The 20,088-nt window shown below is 41.5% G+C and overlaps 1 protein-coding gene across 3 annotated transcripts in view; it reads left to right on the plus strand.

Annotated features, from left to right (window-relative positions):
• Positions 1 to 4,458: 4,458 nt before the first annotated feature.
• Positions 4,459 to 20,088, plus strand: part of TBC1D8B (TBC1 domain family member 8B) — a 39,979-nt gene continuing 24,349 nt past the window's right edge. For 2 of the 3 annotated variants that reach the window (XR_012589137.1, XM_074601596.1), the window contains exons 1-5: positions 4,464 to 4,662; positions 12,793 to 12,903; positions 16,618 to 16,736; positions 17,367 to 17,592; positions 18,522 to 18,762. Coding sequence is in view for 2 of the 3 variants with exons in the window: in XM_074601596.1 (XP_074457697.1) it covers positions 4,533 to 4,662; positions 12,793 to 12,903; positions 16,618 to 16,736; positions 17,367 to 17,592; positions 18,522 to 18,762 (827 nt within the window). In the remaining variant the exon portion in view is untranslated. Of the gene's footprint in view, positions 4,663 to 12,792; positions 12,904 to 16,617; positions 16,737 to 17,366; positions 17,593 to 18,521; positions 18,763 to 20,088 lie in introns of all 3 variants that reach the window. The other variant, XM_074601595.1, reaches the window with a different exon arrangement.

A 20,088-nucleotide genomic window follows, 5' to 3' on the forward strand; every position in this document is an offset into this window, starting at 1 on the left:
AAAAATGAAAGTGTGCAAATTTCATGCACACAGTCTATGACACTGAACTTGGGTCTGTTGCTGTCTGGCTTTGAAAAAATCCACTTTCTTATTTCACTGAACTCTGCTGAGGTTTTCCCCTTTGAGAACATTGCTACAGTTTTACCTGTGCTAAAGAAATTTCAAAGCTCCACTCTCACTTTGTATTTTCAGGTTTCCTTGTGTAGCAGCTGTTTTAAAGCACTGTGCAGCAGACTTTTTTTTTTTTTGGTGATGCTAAAGGCTTGAATGGCTCTGTGTTATGTATACATAGATACGTGCACTATGGCATGATGGACGGGCCTCTAAGCAGGAGGCGAACAGCAGTGTGCCTGGGGATAGGGTTGTTCCTGAAACGTGGTGCAAGCGTGCTGTTATTGTGCAATAGTTTTGGGGTTTGCTATATGTATGCATATAAGGTGCTGGAAATTACGTGCCCGCGAGTGGTAACAGTTGCTGAAACGTGTGTCTCTTGACTCTCTTAATATTCCTATTGAGTCATGCAGACATGTCAATTATTCTGCCCCCAAAGAGAAAGCAGAACAGGCTCCAGCGTTGTCGCTAAGTGTTTACTCACTGCTGTCACTTATCTCTCCCACGGGAAAGCTCTGATCTAGACACTTCACTCAAATGCTTGCGTGGTCTCAAAGGGGGACTGGGAAAGATTTATTTTTTTACCCCTGCAGGAGGGGAAGCCTTGTCACCTGGTGCTGGATTACTGTGCTTCCTTATAAACCAGGCTTTACAGCAGTGGGGTTTTATTTTAAATCCCAAACCAAAATAATACAATTTTCTCATATTGAGGAAAATTTTCAGGTGTTCCTATAGAAATGTAGTTATAGCTGACATTTTTGCTTAAGGGAAAGGCAGGGCTTGTGATGAGGGGCTGCAAACATATAGAAGCAGTTTGAGTCAAAGGACAGTTGGACTCTTCCTATGACATGGTGAGACGTAGTCCGCCTCGGTCTTTAGCTGGAAAGATCTGCACTTGTCAAATGACCTAACGGTTGGACAGAATAAATACACACATGACCTTGGCTATGTAATTTAATGTAATTTCATTCCGTGTTTAACATACAGCAAGTTGCCCTGCTGTGTTTCAGCCAGGTTTAGACTGATGGTTTCACGGCGCAGATTTGAATAGAGTTCCGCTCCTGCAGGGCTGTAATGGCTGGCATTTTGGAATAGGTGAAAGAAAATCTACTGGCTCTGGCAACTTAATTTTGGCTTTAAGGGAAATTTTGAAAACAAATTGCAGTGTTCATCCATTGTGAATTAACAACTGTGTAATTCTCTGCACTGGTTGTTCAACTGTTGGTTATGCTGAGTGAAGCCAAAATGTATTTATATAGCTATTTATCTGTTTATATAATCTTGGCTATGGTTACTTGAGGGAAGTAATTTACCATTTCTAGGAGGTCTTTAATAAAGTGAAAGAAAAATTCTGCAGCGCTAAATGAATCTCTGTTGCTGTAGAAGGCATTGATTAGACTGGAGGATGACTGTGCACTGATTAAGAAAGAATTTAAGTGCCTATAAATAAATTCCTCCAAGCCAAAAGAGGAGCACTCTTGCATTTTAACAGTATTTGGTTAAGAATTCAATGCCTGAGGGAACTGGAAGAAAGACATTCAAGACTTTGAACAAGGGAGAGGAAAACAAAACAGACGTTTTCCAAGTAGTAGCATTTTACTGTTAAATTTTTATACAATTAACAAAGTTTGAGTCTTACATAAGAAAGCCATATATGTCCTAACATGTCCAGCGTGAGATGCCAAAAGCCAAGCTCTGGGTCAGAAATGCCAATGGTATCTCCCCGTACAATTAGCATTGGAATTAAAGACCTGTGTTAGATCCTTAATAGGTATTTCCTCTCCAAGGAGCTTGGCTAATTGGGGAAAATTAAATGGCAAACACTCTCTCTGGGAATGTTCTTAGAAGAGCAGCATCCATGCAGGAATCACTCTGTCAGTTAAGCTGGTAAATCTCCAGGAACGTGCTAATGTCTGTTACTCTCAGTCACTTCAAGTGTGGGGACTGAAGAAACTGCCTCATGAAGAGTGATGTGCCGGTGTATCTAGGAGTTGTTTCCCGTGTGTCAGTCACGTTTTATCTGTGTTAGTTACCACATGCTGGCTAATGCCTTTTAATTCATTTTTCCTGTCTAGTAAAGGTAAAGCACCAGAAATTCATTGCTTTCTACTCTGTTATAAAAAAAAAAAAAAAGGTAAAAAGACTAGTATTAGTTAAAGCTATATTCAGTTCCCAAAGGTAAAACCTTTTAATACTACAGCTTCCCTTACTGTGGTGCAATGAGTGATTGGAAGAAAAAGGGGGGGGGGGAGGGGGAAAGGTCTCATAGCACTGCAATTCACCCATTTTTGAAGCCTTCCAGTGAGTTAAATGTGATTGTGCATTCAGTTCTGCTTTCACACTAGTGCCTTTAGGTAGATGGTTCCTTATGCAGATGGAACTGGATGGCCATTGCCAAACATCTTTCGGTGCGCGGTTGGCAGAATCTTGCTGTGCCTGTGCTCACAAATAGATCAGTGCTGGCAGAAGCATTTTTGGTTGTGAAGTACATTTGGGACTGTTGAAAGGGATGAAAGGAAGACAGGATAAAGCAAAAGTGCCAATTTTGCAACCTATAGTTAGTGCATCATGTGCATAATTTTTTTTAGAAAGGGCTCAAAGTAAAGGCTGAGTGTAAACTACTGTGTGATGAATTTTTCATATGATACACAATCAATAAAGCATCATTCTTGAAAATCTTAGGAAGGTCAATTATGCTGGAAAGAGACTGCTAAGGGAAGGATCTGACAGGACAGCAAGCCCCAGAGAAGTTCCTGAGAAATGGGAATGTCCTACTTACCCTGTTTGTACTGAATGACAGATTGTATCAGCACCAGGAGTGAATCTAACACGGAGGTGGGAAAAGATGGTAACCCTGAGAAGTCCTGGAATAGAGGAAGCAGTGATGCTTCCACTCCTGGAAGGCATTTATTTGTGGTTTTGCTCAGCCCCAAAAGATACCATTTATCAAGTGTAAGGCCTCGGGGAGAGATCTGGAGCTCTTTGGGACATAGTGAAGAGACTGGAGAAGAAACAGCAAGAGAAGCGGGGTCAATAATGGGCAGACTGAGCTGTGATCATGACTTCATGGGGAGCTGGGAGTTAGGCTGTACTGCGCAGTGCTCATGGAAAGCAAGTCCGGAGGTCATCCCACAGCTTTGGGACATCCGCAGCTGCCAGGTACATGTGGCAGAGTAGTTCCAGCACCCGATTTGCTTTTGAAACCTGTCTCTGAGAGAACTACTCTTTAAATCAGGAGAAGACCACAACAGAAGACAGTAGTCAGAGCAGATACTCAAGTGCAGTCCCTATGACCATGTCCTGTTCCTTAACAGGATAGATTGATTTATTCTAGCACAGAACAACTGATAAAGCCAGTCTGCAAACAATCTGAAGAGCTAGTCGTTGAAGACAAATGCCAAAGGTCTTGCAGACAAATCACGAAAATACTGAGACCACAAGTCAAAGTTGTTGTTAAGGCAACTAATTGTCTACTCCAAATTAGCACTGAATCATGTTGGGCGATAGAAGCAATGAGGCAGATGGTCTTTTTATAACGTGAAATGTAAATAGGGAATGGTGACTGTACGTCTACTTCTGCAGCTGCTGGGGCTACTCCTCTGCTCCTGGCATGGCCTGTGACCAGGCGGGGACATGCACCAGCGCTGTGACAGGGTTGCCGGTGGAGGTAGTGGCCATGGCTCTCTTTCTTGCATGGCAGGTTTTTCCTGTGGGTTTTATTCTTTCTGCACCTCAGTCTCCTGTGGCAGCATAGGGCTTAGTGCTGACAGAAAAGCAAACGTAAAAGCCAAAGTCTCTGGTGCTGCCTGTCTGTGGAATGGAATACAGAAACAGAATACAATTTGGCCAAAATTGAGAATGGTACTTCTCCGACTGGCAGAGAGTACAAAAAAAACACCCAGCCCGCTTTATGAAGGCGTTTTAAGGACACACAGGAGGCCCGTCGGGGAGGCCCGATCCTGCTGCGGCCCTGCCTGACAGGAGTTGGGGTTGGGGCCGGTCAGCTCCGGGACAAGGGAGGGGTGGTGCCGTGTGGGCGGGGCGGGAGGACGAGTCTCTTCCCGCAGCCTGTGGGACAGAAGGAGCCACAACTCTCGAGCCGCCTTCCGCGGGCTGGGACGAGCCCCGGCGGGCTGCGAGCGGCCTCTCCCCGTCCCCGCCTGTGACGGGCGGGCAGGCTGCCGCCACACGGCGCGGGAGGCGGGCGGCCGCGCGGCGCCCGACGGGAGCTGTAGTCCTGAGGCAGCGGCGCGGCGCTGCCAGCCGCCCGCGGGGACTACATCTCCCAGCATGCCTCGGGGCAGCGCCGCTCCCCCCGCTCGCCTGGCTCGGCTGGCAGCCGGGCTGTGTACGTGGGAGGGGGAGGCCGGGCGGCGCGGCAGGAATGGGCGGCGGCGGCGGGGAGTGAGGCGGCCGCCGCGATGTGGCTGAAGCCCGAGGAGGTGCTGCTGAAAAATGCCCTCAAGCTGTGGGTGCAGGAGCGCTCCAACCAGTACTTCGTGCTGCAGAGGCGGCGGGGCTACGGCGAGGAGGGAGGAGGCGGGCTGGCAGGTACGGCCACCCCCCCACCCCCCCCAAGCCCCGGTGGCCGGGGCAGGGTCTCGCCGCGGCTCGGCGGCGGGGCCGCCTCAGGCCCGGTCTCTCGGGGCTGGCGGGTGAAGGGGCCGAAGGAAGGGCTGGAGGGGGAGGATGGCCGTTTGCCGGTCCTGGGACCCCCCCCGGCTCCAGAGGGGCAGGGAGGGGGGGAGGCCTGGCCGATTTTTGGAGCCCTTGACCTTCATGGAGCGTCTCATGTGGTTCTTTTTTTCCTCCTTCCCCCCTTTTTCCTGGCATGAGAGAGGCAAGTCAACAGAAATCCCACTGGGAAAAGGAATCATAGAATGGTTTGGGTTGGAAGGGACCTTAAAGATCATCTAGTTCCATCCCCCTGCCATGGGCAGGGACACCTCCCACCAGACCATGCTGCTCAAAGCCCCATCCAGCCTGGCCTTGAACACTTCCAGGGACGGATAAAGTTTCTGGCGCACTCCGTGGGATGGGGCCTGCAGTGCCCATGGTAGCGGAGGAGATCAGTGGGGATGTGCTGAGGGCGTTGGGCTGCCCAGGGCCAGCAGCCGCCCCGGCAGTGGTATGTCAAGCTGAGGTCAGTACCAAGCCCAACACTCGGTACTAGTGTAACGGCCCTTTGCTCCAACGGACACCCTGGCAGAGTTAGATTTGCAGCCTTTTGGAAGGAGGCATCAGAAGAAATGACAGATCTGTCTTGCTTTGGCAAGATGCTCATTTCCAAATCCTTTTTCCTGCGTGCATCTGAATCTGCTTGAAGTGAGCTCCTGCTGAGGCATTTCTGATCACTTACTTAAAAAACAAGCATGTGATTTGATGGAGCTTGTCAGGAGGGGTGTGTCAGGAAAGTGACAGGGCATTGACAACTATATAATAAACTTTATTTCATGCAAACTTCAAGGTATGGAGCTGAGTTTCTATTTTTAATTCTTGTCTGTTTGTATTGTTGTGTACTGCAGGGACCCCAGCTGCCACTGTTGTGGTAGCTGTTCAGACTAGAACTGTGTCCTTCATAGTTTGTTGGCATCTGTCATTGACCCTGTCAAAGAGAAATGCTACAGCGAAGCAGAGTAAAGTTGTTCCTGGGTGGGCTATGGTTCTTGGGTGTTTTGCATGAGTTGCGTCCCTCTGGGTCTTTCTAGGCTCTCTATAATTGTGTCATCATAAAGCAAGCTATATTAAACACGAGGTGTAATTGTCTTGTTGAAACATTTACTTATTCTACAAGACAAAAACACAAAGTCCAAATTTTTGGCTTATGAATTTCAGATGTATATATAGCCCTCCCAGCTGGAGGTGGGGCGTTCTTCATTGGCATCTGTACCACTTGGAGGGCACAAAGAAAGTGTGAAAAGAAAGCATCACAAAATCCCAGATTCTCTTCTAGGCATATCATAATAGTACCGATAGATAATGTTAGGCTTTGGCTTAGAACCAAGGGTGATATTTTTGCAACCTTGGAAGTCTTGTGGGCATCAGGCTAGATCGGCCATTCTCTGTCCTTGTATCTTTGGAAGCCAAGGAAGCTGAGTTGGTATGAGGGTTGTCTTTCTGTGTGATAAGAACTGTGACTAAAGGGAAATCATAAGAACTAGAATTAGGTGTTCATTTTAAAACATCCTTGTAGGCTTACAGTTGGACAGAGGGCTGGGGCCTCCTAGTGCCCTTCGGATTTTGTTGAAGGTGAGGCTTCTGTCACTAGTCTTCTGTCCTTGATGGCATTTGACAGTGTGGAAAAAGACTTGAATGGGATAGTTCCTGTAGTATGCTTTTTTTAATGTGGCATTGCACATTTTATTTCTGTAGTTTTTCTCATAATGTTAGATTCATACAGATTTTGGCTGTACAAGTTATGTTTCTCACTGGACAGAAACAAAAAGAGTGAGATGTTATTGAATTAAAATTGTGATTAAGAAAGATTAACAAGAAAATTGGAAAAAATGCAGTTATATTTGGGTTTGCAGGTTCGAAAATATTCAAACCTCCTAGGTATAAGCTAGTATAATTTGCTGTGCCTGATTTTAATTTTATATTGCTATGTGTCACTCAAGAAAATTAGCGTTTACTTTAGAAAAAAACAATGCACAGCTATTATCTTCTGAAGTCATCGCAAACATGCCAAGTATAATCTTGTTCTGAACAGCATTTTTCAGCTGACAAGACAAGGCTAGAGGTGACTGGCAGCATTGGGGGACTGGGGAGTTATGAGTGAAAGAGGGAGGCAGCAATGGAAGACTAAGTGTTGAGGGAAGAGAGGGGCAATGCATCAAGGCAGGAATGGGAATAAAGCTGAACAGTGCTGCAGGGTTTGAATAGCAGTAACGAGGACTAGCTGAGGAGGCAGTAGCAAAGGATTCCCAAGAATACAGGAGTACACTTGGTAAGACAGACTTTAAGGAGGGGAGATGTGAGTTTTGAGGAAGCAGCTGATAGCTGCAGAAGGTACATAGCAAGGAGAAAAAGATAGATGAGAGCAAAGACACTTACCTGAAGGAAGGCTGGGAATTCTGGTGCTGTCCTAGGTTTAGAAAGAAGGCTGCAGTTGGATGTGTTTGTGTGACCCTTCTGGACTGACTGTTACAGCAGGGCCAGTTTGTCATCTGTAGATGACACAGCTCTTATGTAGCTCTTAAGGCTTGTGTTCCTCACACAGCGTAGTTCTGAGTTGGCTAGTGTGGGTAAAAATGGACAGAAGTATCTTGTGCTGGTTTTGCTCAGTCTTGGCTCTCTTCCTGCAGGTGTGCACCTGCTTAGCTTTACATTTCATTTTGCTTTCCCTTCTTAGACCTCACCTAAGGATACAGGTACTGTAACCTGTTTGCCTGGTTCTACTTCCTGATAATTCAGAACACAATAGATTGTCCCAAAGTACGTTGCTGTATGTCCGGCAGTGCAACCGTGTGACCATGTCCTCTGGTCGTTCTGTCTTCTGCAGAGCCGCTGTGGGAGAGCTACTCAGGTTTTCTAGAGTGTATTGATAAGAATGTAGTTAGGCAAAACGGCCCATCTGTGGAAGCACAGTTATGATGACACAAAACCTGTGTTGTGAATGCACAAGCTGTAACCAAGGTCTAGTGAGATTAAGCGTATTGGTCACAAAGATGTTGCTTTGGTTATAGTTTAGACAGTACCTTAATTAGGAGGTGGGTATTCCTTGAGTAGTTATACAAATGAGTATCTGGTGTCATAAAATACCAATCTTTCACTCAAATGTCAGAAAACAAATTACTTGTTTTCTGCTTCCATTGTTTCAATTCATCTCTTTCTGCTTGAGAAATTAAAGTAAAATGCAATTGTCAGAGGAGACAAACTTGTCAGTGAAATACATGGCTGGAACTAGTCTTCCCTGCTTGTTTTATGTGCCGTGCTTGCAAGGGTAGGGGAAAACTTTGACTCTTCAAGTCCTGGATTTCCTGCAGCAGTTATTGCTATTCTGAATCTGTAGAAGGCTCCTGCTGGTATTCCTATTCCTGCTTTTTAAAAGATGTAGCTTGTTGTCTGCATCATTGCTAGCTAGCTCGCAGCATAGGAGTTTGGAGGGAGTGGCCCCGTGGCCCCGTGGAGAGAAGAGCCCACGCTGGAGCAGGTTTGCTGGCAGGACTTGTGACCCCATGGGGGACCCACGCTGGAGCAGTCAGTGAAGAACTGCAGCCCATGGGAAGGACTCACGTTGGAGAAGTTTGTGGAGAACTGTCTCCCGTGGGAGGGACCCCACGCTGGAGCAGGGGCAGAGTGTGAGGAGTCCTCCCCAAGAGGAGGAAGGAGTGGCAGAGACAATGTGTGATGAACTGACCATGACCACTATTCCCCGTCCCCTGCGCCGAAATGGGGAGGAGGGAGAGAACTGGGAGTGAAGTTGAGCCTGGGAAGAAGAGGGTGGGGAAGGTATTTTAGTGGGGAAGGTATTTTAAGATTTAGTTTGTATTTCTCATTACCCTACTCTGATTTGATTGGCAACAAATTAAATTAATTTCCCCAAGTCGAGTCTGTTTTGCCCATGATGGTAATTGGTGGGTAATCTCTCCCTGTCCTGATCTCCACCCACGAGCCTTCCATCATGCTTTTTTTCCCCCCGTCCAGCTGACGAGGGGAGTGATAGAGCGGCTTTGGTGGGCACCTGTCATCCAGCCAAGATCAAACTACCACAGCTATCTGTCACAAACTTACTTGTTTTACAGTATTTTTTCCACTTTGGTTCTGCTCTGATTAGCCTTTGAACTCTTCAGTTTCTAGAAGTGAGCAGTTACTGCCGAAATGAAGCTGACTGTAGCTGCAGAATATCACTTTCTGCCACTCAGGGAAAAGCTTTTACAGTGTTTTCAAACAGCTCCTTTTTATGATGATGTAAATAAACTAAGAGTGAGAACTCAGTTGTACATCAAAGTGTCTAGTTTTCAAAATCCTTAGTGTAATGGGCCCGACCAGTGTTGCGCTAATAGAACATTTCTGTTTGTAAGGAACTCTTACAGTCTTATAAATATTTTACGTCCCTTAACACTCCTAATGTAGCAAATCAGGAGGCTGGCTGATCCAGTTTTAATATAATTAATTATTGACCTCAAAGGTACTGTTATGCATTAGAGAAGAGAACAGGCTTGTGCTAACTTTGCTTCCAAACTATAGTGCCTTTTTAAAAAAAGACAGCAGCATATTTTCTTTGATTCCAGTTCTTCATTGGTAAAATGGAACTTGTATTATTCTGTTTGCATTACACTAGTCCCACAAAGGATAGGAAGTAGTCAGATTGCTGGGTATGATATACATATTTAAAATAAAGAAGATTGTCAGCAGTAAAAAAGATGTAACTGACAGCTATTCCAGGAAAAAAAAATCTTTGAGGTTGTGGGTTGAAAAGGACAAAACAAAAAGTGAGTATTAGGAGACTCTTGATGTACTTGGTGAAATAATTATAGAAGAACAAACTGGTGTTGCCCCCAGATGGCAAAATGCTGGGCAGTTATTTTCATGTAACATATTGGCTTTATGGCCTAAATTAGTACAAATGAGAGCATAATTCATTGCAGATGTGTTGTGGTGCATGTCTCTGCAGCTAATGTTGATCTCTTGTTAAGCAAGTGTTTTAGGAGACTTTTAGGAAGAACACATCCTTATTTCAAAGCTATTCTTTGTTTTAATTTTAGGGTATTTAACTCTATTTATTTAAGTATCTAATGTATTTCCCACTACTTTTACGCCAGTAGCTGTGAAACTGAAAATCTCTTCTAAAAGCAGAGCCCCTTCTCTGTGTAAATGTGCATCCCGTTCTGTATCTACAGCTGAAGTCATTCCCCGAGCGCGGCAAGAGGACGATTTAGGTGGAATGCACAGTAGAAACTGTGGGGTCTAGCTTTGAGCAGAGATGAGAGTAGATGACCTTCTGTAGGTTGTTCCTAAAACTGGTTGATTGAGAGCAACATGTACTACATTTCGTTAGCGAGGGATTGGCAAGTATGGCCTGAGCTGCTTTTTCCCCTTGCCTCCCTTACAGAGATAGTGTTAGTGCCTGGGCTGAGCAGTTACTGATTTTTTTGTTACCTACTCCCTGATTTTACGGTTAATATCCTTGTCATTATACAGGTGAATTTTAAATCTCTGCAGCCCTGGAAGTGAATCATTCATTGTCAGTCTTGTGCGAATGGAGTTAGCAGAGTGCCAGCAAACCGCTCAGCAGTGGCCTCACTTGCCTGGGTGAACCTGGTTCTTCATTTTCCATCGGGAAATAGCAATAAAAGGGAATGCTTGCTGAGAAGCACCCAACAACTGGTAGTTATGGAAACCCTGACTGATAATACAGTATTCAAAAATTACGCAGCTCTTAGGGCACTTTCAGAACTAGGGTAAGAAGGTGAGACCATGCTGATTCCTCGCAATTATGCCAGTGGCCATAGCCACTGGAATTAGTTCATCATGTACTGAGTATTTATTAGCTTAAGTGCAAACCTGTAGTGTATATCACATTTGTGGACAAAGCAGTATTGACCAGTAGGACTGTTGAAGTGACTGTTGCTAACCCCATACAGTTTATTGTGTCTAAAATCTAATGACCTTCCAAGTAGACGGAAACTGTTAAGGCATTTTGAGGAGTGCTGCTTTGTCATGCACTGTTGTAATCATTCTCTCAAGCTGAGCAGTTGCATTAACCTTATAAACGGTGACTAATGTCCTTGTATTGTATATCATAACAGAAAACGATATTAGGAGAATTGTGAATGAAATAATAAAACATTCGCTGAAGCAAAGCCAACCTTGAGATCAGCTCACTGTTATGACTCATTCAGTATGCCAGAGCTCTTTAAACAGACATAAATGTTGTTATCTATTCAATGGCTGACTTCAGTTGGAAACTACAAAAAAATTCTTCTTTCCAACAGTAACATACAATCTATGAATTGCAGAAAAGACAAGGTAGTATTTTTGATTGATGTAATGTACTGGTCTTTGGGGTTATTTTGTGTTTTTCATTATTCACATCCATTTTTTTTAAGAGAAGCAAAAGCATTATGAAACTTGAATAGCCACCGTAAGGCAGTCACACAAGCTCTATGCTGAAAGTGTACCCTTAGGAAAACCATGTTCTGAAGATGCTTGTGTAGACTTACACGATTTTGTCTTACTTCACTTTCTTACATTCTCTCACAATTGATATTGTTCAGAATTTGAGAGGGGGTTAATGGAAAGAAAGTGGAACAAAAAGCATCAGAAACCAACCTAAAAATTCTGAAATAACTTTTGAGGGATGCATTTGAAATGATCTAAATCTAATGCTGCTATGGAATATTAAAAACCTGAATCAAAAGATTATTTTCCATTAAACAAGGAAGGGTACTTAGAGGTGCTATGAGGGATATGTTAACTTTGCATACGAGCTCTCTACACTAATAGCATTTTTTTGGGAATGCCCTGCATCCGTGATCTCAGCGGGGTGGCAGAACAGACTTTACAGCATCACTTTGGGTAATTGCATCTCATATTTTTCTAGGTAATCTCGTCTCTTATTTTGCAGTTCTTCTGTAGGAGCATACAAGCTGTGTGTGATTGCTTTGGTAGCTTTAGTTAACTTTCCATTTATGTGGCCATGCTAGAAGGATGGCAAGCATAGGAGATACAGGAAGGAAGCATAAGGTATTGTTGCTTGTATTTTTGTTTATGTTGTAACAAGAAGAAAAAGTTTTACTTCTGCATCAGGATCCAAAAGCCTATCTTTTTGTTATTTACGGAATTTTCTTCCTCTTTTAGAATTCCCTGATTATTAGATTTGAAAGTAACTTTTAAAATATCTGGGCTAATATTTTTATTACTGTGCAGCAAGAATGATTTTGGCAGCCAAGATAAAATGCATACTCATTTTCTCAGGAAACTTTTTGCTCCTGGTTGTGGAGAGATTAAGTATGTCTCCTTAATGAAATTAGTATATTTTAATCTGAACTCTGTTTAATAGGAGCTAATTCAATATTTATGGGCAGGGAGGTGATGTGGCCATCGTATCTTGGGTGTATAATCTATGTCGGAATAATGCATTTTATGTAATAGGATGAAATATTAGTGTTCCATACTTTATGTAGGAGTAATCTGACAGACTGTTTCTAAAGAATGGCAGGTATTTTCTAGCTATGAGCAGCAAAACTTTTGTATGCACAGAAAGTATGATATGGTGTTCTCATGTGAAAATGGTGTGATTTTCATAAAAATCAGACATAATGGAATTGCATTTTCCTGTTTCCTGTGACTGGAAAACAGAACAGTAAATGACTAATTAAGAGGTAGTTCAATTACTGCTTATGCTCACTGAAGGCTGTGAACTACCGTGTTACTTTTCAGGTTGTCCTCTAGTTTGGCATACTATGTGGCTATCTCTTCCAAGGGGGTCATCTCAAAAAACTTCTTCACCCTCATTTTGTGTTTATAATGGCTTTTACTGGATCAAAATATCATCACCTCCCAAAGAGGTTCCTCTGGGAGCACTTTTTGCTTTATTTATTTGTGCTTTTGTTTCCTCTGAGTTCATTAGTCCGTATTGGGTAGCATTCCTATTGACTAAGAAAGGACAGAGAAGCGAGTGTACGTTTGAAAAACCGTAGTTTCACTATGCTGTATACATTTTCTTGAACACAACAGGTCTTCTCGTGGGAACATTAGATGCGGTGTTGGATTCTACATCGAAAGTCGCCCCATTTCGCATCCTGCATCAGACACCAGACTCTCAAGTCTACTGGTCCATTGCATGTGGTATGTACTATGATTTAGAAGCGAACTGAGATTATAAAGTGAAAAATGAAGCTACAAAGTATGCGGTCCATTTTTGGGCTAATCCTCTCACATCATTACTCATTCCTGTGACCTCTAAATGGTTTAGAGTTATTTGAAAACCTGTGATTGACAGTAGCATGTCGTTCCAGTTTTTCTGAGTATATCTATGGACTCTTCCTATTACAACTTGCAATTGCCTGCTCTCTGCAGCAGTCTGTGAAGTACTGAAAAGCTGCCTTGGTGCTCCAATAGACGCACCATCTTTTCTTCTGAAAGGTGCAAGTGTATCTTGGCACAGTTCAGGATGATACGGAGAAGTTGACCCTTGAGAGTATTAAGTGTGCTGTAGGTAGGAATAGCAGGAGCTGCTTATCCTAATGTCTTTTTCTACTTTCTCTTTGCTTGTTAAAATGAGCCAGGTTCCCAGTCATGGTCAGAGCTGTTGCTCTTGTAGTTTTAGAAGTTCTTTCTCTTTCTCATGTTGTGTTATTAATCAGTAGAAAATAGAAATGAAAATTAACCTTGAGAGTAGAGTATATGCTTTTTCCTAGAGCATGCTTTCTGATAGCGTGCATGCATTTATTTTGTTGTGGGTTTTTTTAATTTATTTTAAGTTTTGCAGCTTCTCCTGAAAAAACTCTTAATTCCTTTATACAGGCTGCTTAACTTCTGGGTGTCCAAAGAGACCTGCGTTCCAAAAGTGGACTCTTTTATTCTTTACATGCATCATTGGTTTTTCTTCTGAGGCATGGTCCTGTCTTTATATTGAAGTAAATTAATATTGTCATGTGATCTAATGCTAAAAAGTCACTGTTGTGGAATTAATCTATTTCTTAGGCTTATTGAAAACTCTGAAAACATCTATAATTACAGTAAAAAAGAACCACGTATTTTAGTTCATTTTTCCATGCTTTTATTTTTTTCATTAGCAGTGTTCTTTAAAGAAACAAGACTCCATCTAGACTTCTCTGGGCTCTGGGCCTTCCTTTTAGTTGCTTGTGGCAAAAGATGAGCTTTGCAGGAAATTCACCATTCTGAAAACACTTACATGTATGAGTAATTCCACTAGTAAGTGCTGTGTTGTTGTTACATTGGACTTTGCTTCATTGCTTCACCTTAAATGAAAAATTGGGCCTCTTGCTGTATTCTCTATACAGTTAGCTACTTTCAAAATACAGATTTGTTCTTTTAGATGTTCAGTTAATCGTTTACACATTTCTCGCTGTAATCCTAATCTGCTCCCGTTCACATTCTGCAAGGACTTCTCTGAAGGGCAGTAGTCAGTGAGAAAACTGTTTAATAATGATGTAATGTAATCCATTACATGTCACTTTAAAAGGACAGCTTTATAAAGTTGATAGAATTTGAACACTTTGTGAATTGGCAGTGAATAAAATTTTAAGACTACTACTGAAGAACTCAGAACTGATGGTGACAGGCTATCAAAAAGGTACTTTGATAAGTGTGTTGGAAATATACTCTGGGGAATTCTCACGCCATCAGGTCAGCCCTTGGGAAAATACAAAAGGTAATCTTCACCTTAGGATCCAATTTATGTCAATTCTGTGCTGCACAAGTATACTTTACAACAAAAGGCTATATAATGTAGTTGTACTTTGTGTTAGAAAACAGATTGTTCCTTCTGTGAAGTGAAGAAATTGAAGAGACTACATTTTGTTCCTGCTGTTACATATTAAGGATCTGAAACGGTGCTCCTAAATCATTTAAATATTTATTTTAAAGTTTCATCTTTATTGTGTCACATCTGTGCCTCTGATTCACACTGTGACTCAAGTAATTGGTCTACATGTGTAGTCTGAGAAAAATAATTAGTTTGCAATTTAATTGCTATGTTAATTACTCTTCATATAATTTTTTAAAGTGTTGTTGCAAATCCACCCATATTTAGAACAATTTCTATTCATTCCCAAGGCAACTTTAACTAATTCTGTGGAGTCCGTTGAAAGTTGTTTAATTAGTCTTTACAAGGTAAATTGAGAAAAAAGACATTGTTAAAGGTGTGTTCTGGCTTGGGGGTATTGATAGTGTGTGATTACACTGGCTGATTTTAGTTGTGAGCATTCCTGTGGAAGATGAAACTGCCAATTAATTTATATTCTAGAATCCTTTTATTCAAACCTATGTAAATTCTTTCCCTCTCTTTCGCTCTCCCTGCCTCCCACCATCTGATGGGGACTCACCTGTCTTTAAAGAACTGATTCAGTATTGAATTTGCTGGAACCTCTACTGTTGTTTCACTAGTGTCATCTCTGCTTATTACCTGTTACCACTTGCATAATTTGTAATTGAGTATGTGGAAAGAATAAGATGCATTATCATAAGCATTTTGAAGTTGGCCTGCCACATTTCTGTAATTATTAAAGTAGCTGGTGGGTAGGAGTATTCCTTTGTATTTAAAGTAAACCAGTAATCTAAATGTATTTCTGGAAAGTTCAGGTGCGAGAGGTTTTTCTTTGCTGTAAAGTTGCAGTGACATCATTCATCCTATAGTAGGGGGTAGCTGTCTGAAACCTAGATTAAAAAGCAGTGTCAAGTAAATAAAGTAACAAGGTTGGCTTCTCTCTAAGGTGTTTGAAAAAGCAGTATTTATATTTTTGGAGCATTTAATTTTATCTTGGCTCTATGGTCTACATTCCTTATGGTTATTGATAACAGGTTTTTTAAGTTATTCCTCCTCTTGCACATGTGTAATGAAAGGAAAGAAAACAGTCCTTATTCCCGTGTGTTTGAGTCCCAGAGGGTCCAGAAGGAAAAAATACTAATTCTGGTGCCGCCAAACATTGTTTCAAGGATTGTTCACCTTGTATAAATGAGACTTTTTTCCTGCATCAGGAGTTAGTTCTGGTGTATGTTTTCCATATGGGGTGCAGCTGTGCTTCTCACCTCTTGTAGAAGCCTGCAACTGCATGAAAATATGCGTTGTTTGGAATTACAGCATAAGCAGAACTTTATTGTAGGTAGGACGGGGTATTGTTTCCTGAAGGGCAGTTGCCTGAGCTTTACTGTGGTTAGAAATACAGTTGATAGTTAGAATGAGATAAAACCATGACCTGTAATGAGCACGAGTAAGTAGCAATTGTTTGTTGTCAGTAACATAAATAGTTGTTTCATGTATCCAAAGATAAGTCTTTGCTACCTTCCTGGTTACCGTGATGTATGCTTTACATCCTTACATTTGTTAGACGGGATTTTGCACAGCAGGTCTAAGTCTTGGAGTTCTACTCTGGAAAATGGTGTGACCCAGTGATCACAGCTGAGGATATCAAAGGATCAGATTTCATTTTCTTAGTATGATGAATTTGACCTCACATTTCCCACCTTCTAGACTTAGACTGGGAGCATTCTAACGATGTTGGGACGGTACAGGCTTCATCACTGAGCCACACAATGTTGGCAAAGCTGAGATGTTTCTGGATGTAAAGGGTAGAAATATAGCTGCATAAAGGGCTTGAAAGATAAAAACACAGCAGTGCGCATTTTTAATGTACACCAAATACATTTTTAGTGTATGCAAGAGTTGGACAATCAATTTGAGACTTGTCATTTGGACTTGTGTTTCTAAATTACTCTGTGAATCAGGAATTTGCTAAGTATTCTCTTGATTAATATTTTTAGTGAAATGATTAAAGCCTGTTCTAATTTTAAGTAACACTAACTTTCTCTTTCAATCAGGATCCAGCAGAGAAGAAATAACAGAACACTGGGACTGGTTAGAACACAATGTTATGAAGACTTTATCAGTATTTGATTCAAATGAAGATATTACGAGCTTTGTCCAGGGAAAGATAAGAGTAAGTAATGGGCACATGACATGATTGGGGAAAGCTAAGTATTTTTTTCCTCTAAACGTATGCAAATAATGTGTCCTCTTTAGAATATCAAAGGACAGCATCATAATGGTACGTACTTCTTATTGAGTAGTATGTGCCTGTTAACTTCAACACATGCCATTGTTCCTGTTTATCTGCCTCACAGTTCAGTAAGGTTGGTTGACATATGCTCTTCTTGGTAAATGATACACCAGATGCCTTTAGAGAGTGGTCTGAAACTGTTGATAAATTATGTCAGAATAATTTTAGTAATGCCTGGGAAGCATATGGCATATTTTTGTGAAGGTGCACTTTATATATGCTAAATATTTAGCCAGGAATTCTTGTGATTAAGTGAGGAAAATATATCTATTTCAGAAGAGGAAACCTGGGAATGTGTGTCCTGCCTAAGTTGTGTGGGAAACTTGGTGGATGAGTCTGAAATAGCACATTTGGTTTGTGACCTGGGTTTTGATCAGATCCTCAGACTATTCTTCCTGTTCTAAAATTTACTGTCCTGTTAGGAGAATGCTACGCTGTATGTATGCAGGTGCATATATGACACCCACCCACATGGATGCGTATGTAAGGTAACTGGTTCTTTTGTTTTAGGGTTTGATTGCTGAAGAGGGAAAAGGTTCTTTTGTAAAAGAAGAAGATCCTGAGAAGTTTCGTGAAGGTCTTATGAAGTTTGAAAAGTGTTTTGGATTACCGGAGCAGGAGAAGTTGGTTACCTATTACTCATGCAGTTACTGGAAGGGCAGAGTGCCCTGTCAAGGATGGCTTTATCTTAGTACCAACTTCCTTAGTTTTTACTCATTTTTGCTGGGAGCAGAAGGTAAGCAAGCCTCGATACTAAGCCTAATCCCTTCACATTTTACTGTTTATCTTTCAGATTTGGAAGAATTCCTGCTATGTCCTAAGGCAGCTATTTTGCCATGTGAGCAGATGTCAACACAGAATAGAAAAAAACTGCAAACATAAAATACTTTATGGAAATGAATACATTCGTGTAACTTAATGGACAATGTCCATTAGTATTCTTCCTCTGTATAAGAGAGAAGGCAGACCTGTTGCAGTTGGCTGTAATGAAAAGATGTTGTAATCTTTATTCATGCTGCATATTAATTTGGTCTGTGAGGGTTACAGTTATTTCTTCACACACAGACTTGGTGTTTCACATGGTTGCACTGTGCGCTGGTGATAATTGCACATACCTTCTTTTTCCTGTGTAACATTAGTTTGAAATGCCCAAACAAATGCCTCTAATAATGTGAGCTATAACTGTATTTATGTGAAAACTAGAAAGCATAAAGAAAGTAGGATCCTTTCTAAGATACTTCTCATTTGTAGTAGGAAATATCATAGCTATTGGGCACGGTTCCTTTGCCAATACATGATGGATTTACTTTAAGAAGCCCTATTGGTAAACTGTTGAAGTGAGGTAGCTTATATGATGATGTTTGTTTGCAATTTGCAGTTTCACGAGTGCAAAAAAAAGGTGATGTAAGCTTGTATTTTCATAAATGGTGTGTCTTCAATGTTTTTCTTCCTGTAAAATTCTTTCTAATGGAATTATCTTACAGGAATTGTGAAGAGAGTGTTTTTTGTGCTTGTGAATTTGTAGCCCTTTCCAAGTGGGTTATCATTTAACTGTATTGGTTAATTATATTTTATTAGTGCTGCTGACTACTACTTTTCTTTTTTTAATATGAGGGTAGCAGCTAACAAGAAGTTACTCACATCTGCCTGTATTCATATTTTCAGTAAAACTTATTATCTCCTGGGATGAAATATCAAAGCTTGAGAAGACTTCCAATGTGATTCTGACAGAGAGCATTCATGTGTGCTCCCGTGGGGAAGATCACTATTTTTCCATGTTTTTGCACATTAGTGAAACATTCCTTCTCATGGAGCAGCTGGCAAACTATGCTGTTAGGAGACTTTTTGACAAGGAGACATTTGAAAATGACCCAGTCCTTCATGATCCTCTGCAGATCACCAAGAGGTAATATGTTACGTAGAGTCTGTCTGCTCGAGGACCAGTACTTTATTAGGCAAAGGGGAAGAGAATGCATGTCTCAAGGAGATCTGTAAATGTCAGCAAAGCTGATGTTCTCTTAAACAAGCGTCTCATTAAAATTTGGGATCAAAGTAATGTGGGGCATTGTAATTTCTTGTTACTTTGCAGTATCAAAAGTCTATATGAAAGCAGGATGTGATCAGACCTTCAGAGCTGGTCTTCAACTATAGGGTTTATAGTAGTTTGAATTTTTAAAAGGTGTTCTAGCAGCATTTAGGATTAGAAAATTAAGAATGAAGCTGCAGTGTCGACAAAGAGATCTGGTGAAGAAGGAGAAAGTGAAGAATAAATCATTTGATAAACATGTGTAAATAATAACTGCATGGCTTTGCTGCCACTGGAGATGGGTGATAAAATCAATGAGTTGCAGATGGGTGCGGTGGGAAAGATGTGTATGTCAGTAACCCGATGGTTAGCATCCCTCATTCTCAAGGAAGGTGTGTGATTATTCCTTGTAGTAATTTTATGGTTTCTCTTCAGTTCTGGTTTCTGTTGAAGCGAATATTGCCTTTTCCTCAGAGAGCTGTCCATATTCGCACTCAAACGTTCAGGTTTTGATCCGTGGAGCACAGCTATTTACTGTGAAAAGTAACCAGGAAAAGCACATCTGTTGTTGGGTAATTTAAATTCACATAAAGGGACTAAAGCTTTCTTGGGAAATGTTACCTGTTTGCAAATCAGAAATTACAATAAAGCATTTTTCTAATAACTCTTCCTACTTAGAGCTCCATGCACCTATGATTTAAGGAAAAAAAAAAAAGCTATGTAGTTTTATAGTACACTAGTAATAAAAGCTGTTTTAGGTTGTATTTCCTGGGTAATTGATACCTCAGTTTTGTAGCAGTGCTGGAGAGGGATGTTGCTCTACAACCAAAACATTGCTTCTGGCTGCAGTTACCTGTGAAGAATTAGCCCATGGCAGATGTTTACAACATGTGCTACATTTCTAGCTAATTATTCCTCTGTCAAGCCAGAACTTGTTTTAGGTGTAAGTGCGTGTTCTGATGGGTTGGGAAACAGAGCAGATTAGGCTATTAGTATGTTTTCCCGCACTACCTGTAGGCCCTGATCCAGCAAAGTGCTTTACTGTGTAAGAACATGCTTGAATCTATCGCTGTTTAGTGAAGTGTTTAAGTATTTTTTTAGATGGGTGTATATAGATAGCTGTGCTCCTGCCCCTTGTTGCCTCTTCAAGCAAAACATTGAACGCTCCAGATCAATCCACGGACTGTGGGAGAGCATGATGTTTTA

Source organism: Larus michahellis, chromosome 9, assembly GCF_964199755.1.
Source record: "Larus michahellis chromosome 9, bLarMic1.1, whole genome shotgun sequence".
Taxonomy (NCBI): Eukaryota; Metazoa; Chordata; class Aves; order Charadriiformes; family Laridae; genus Larus; species Larus michahellis.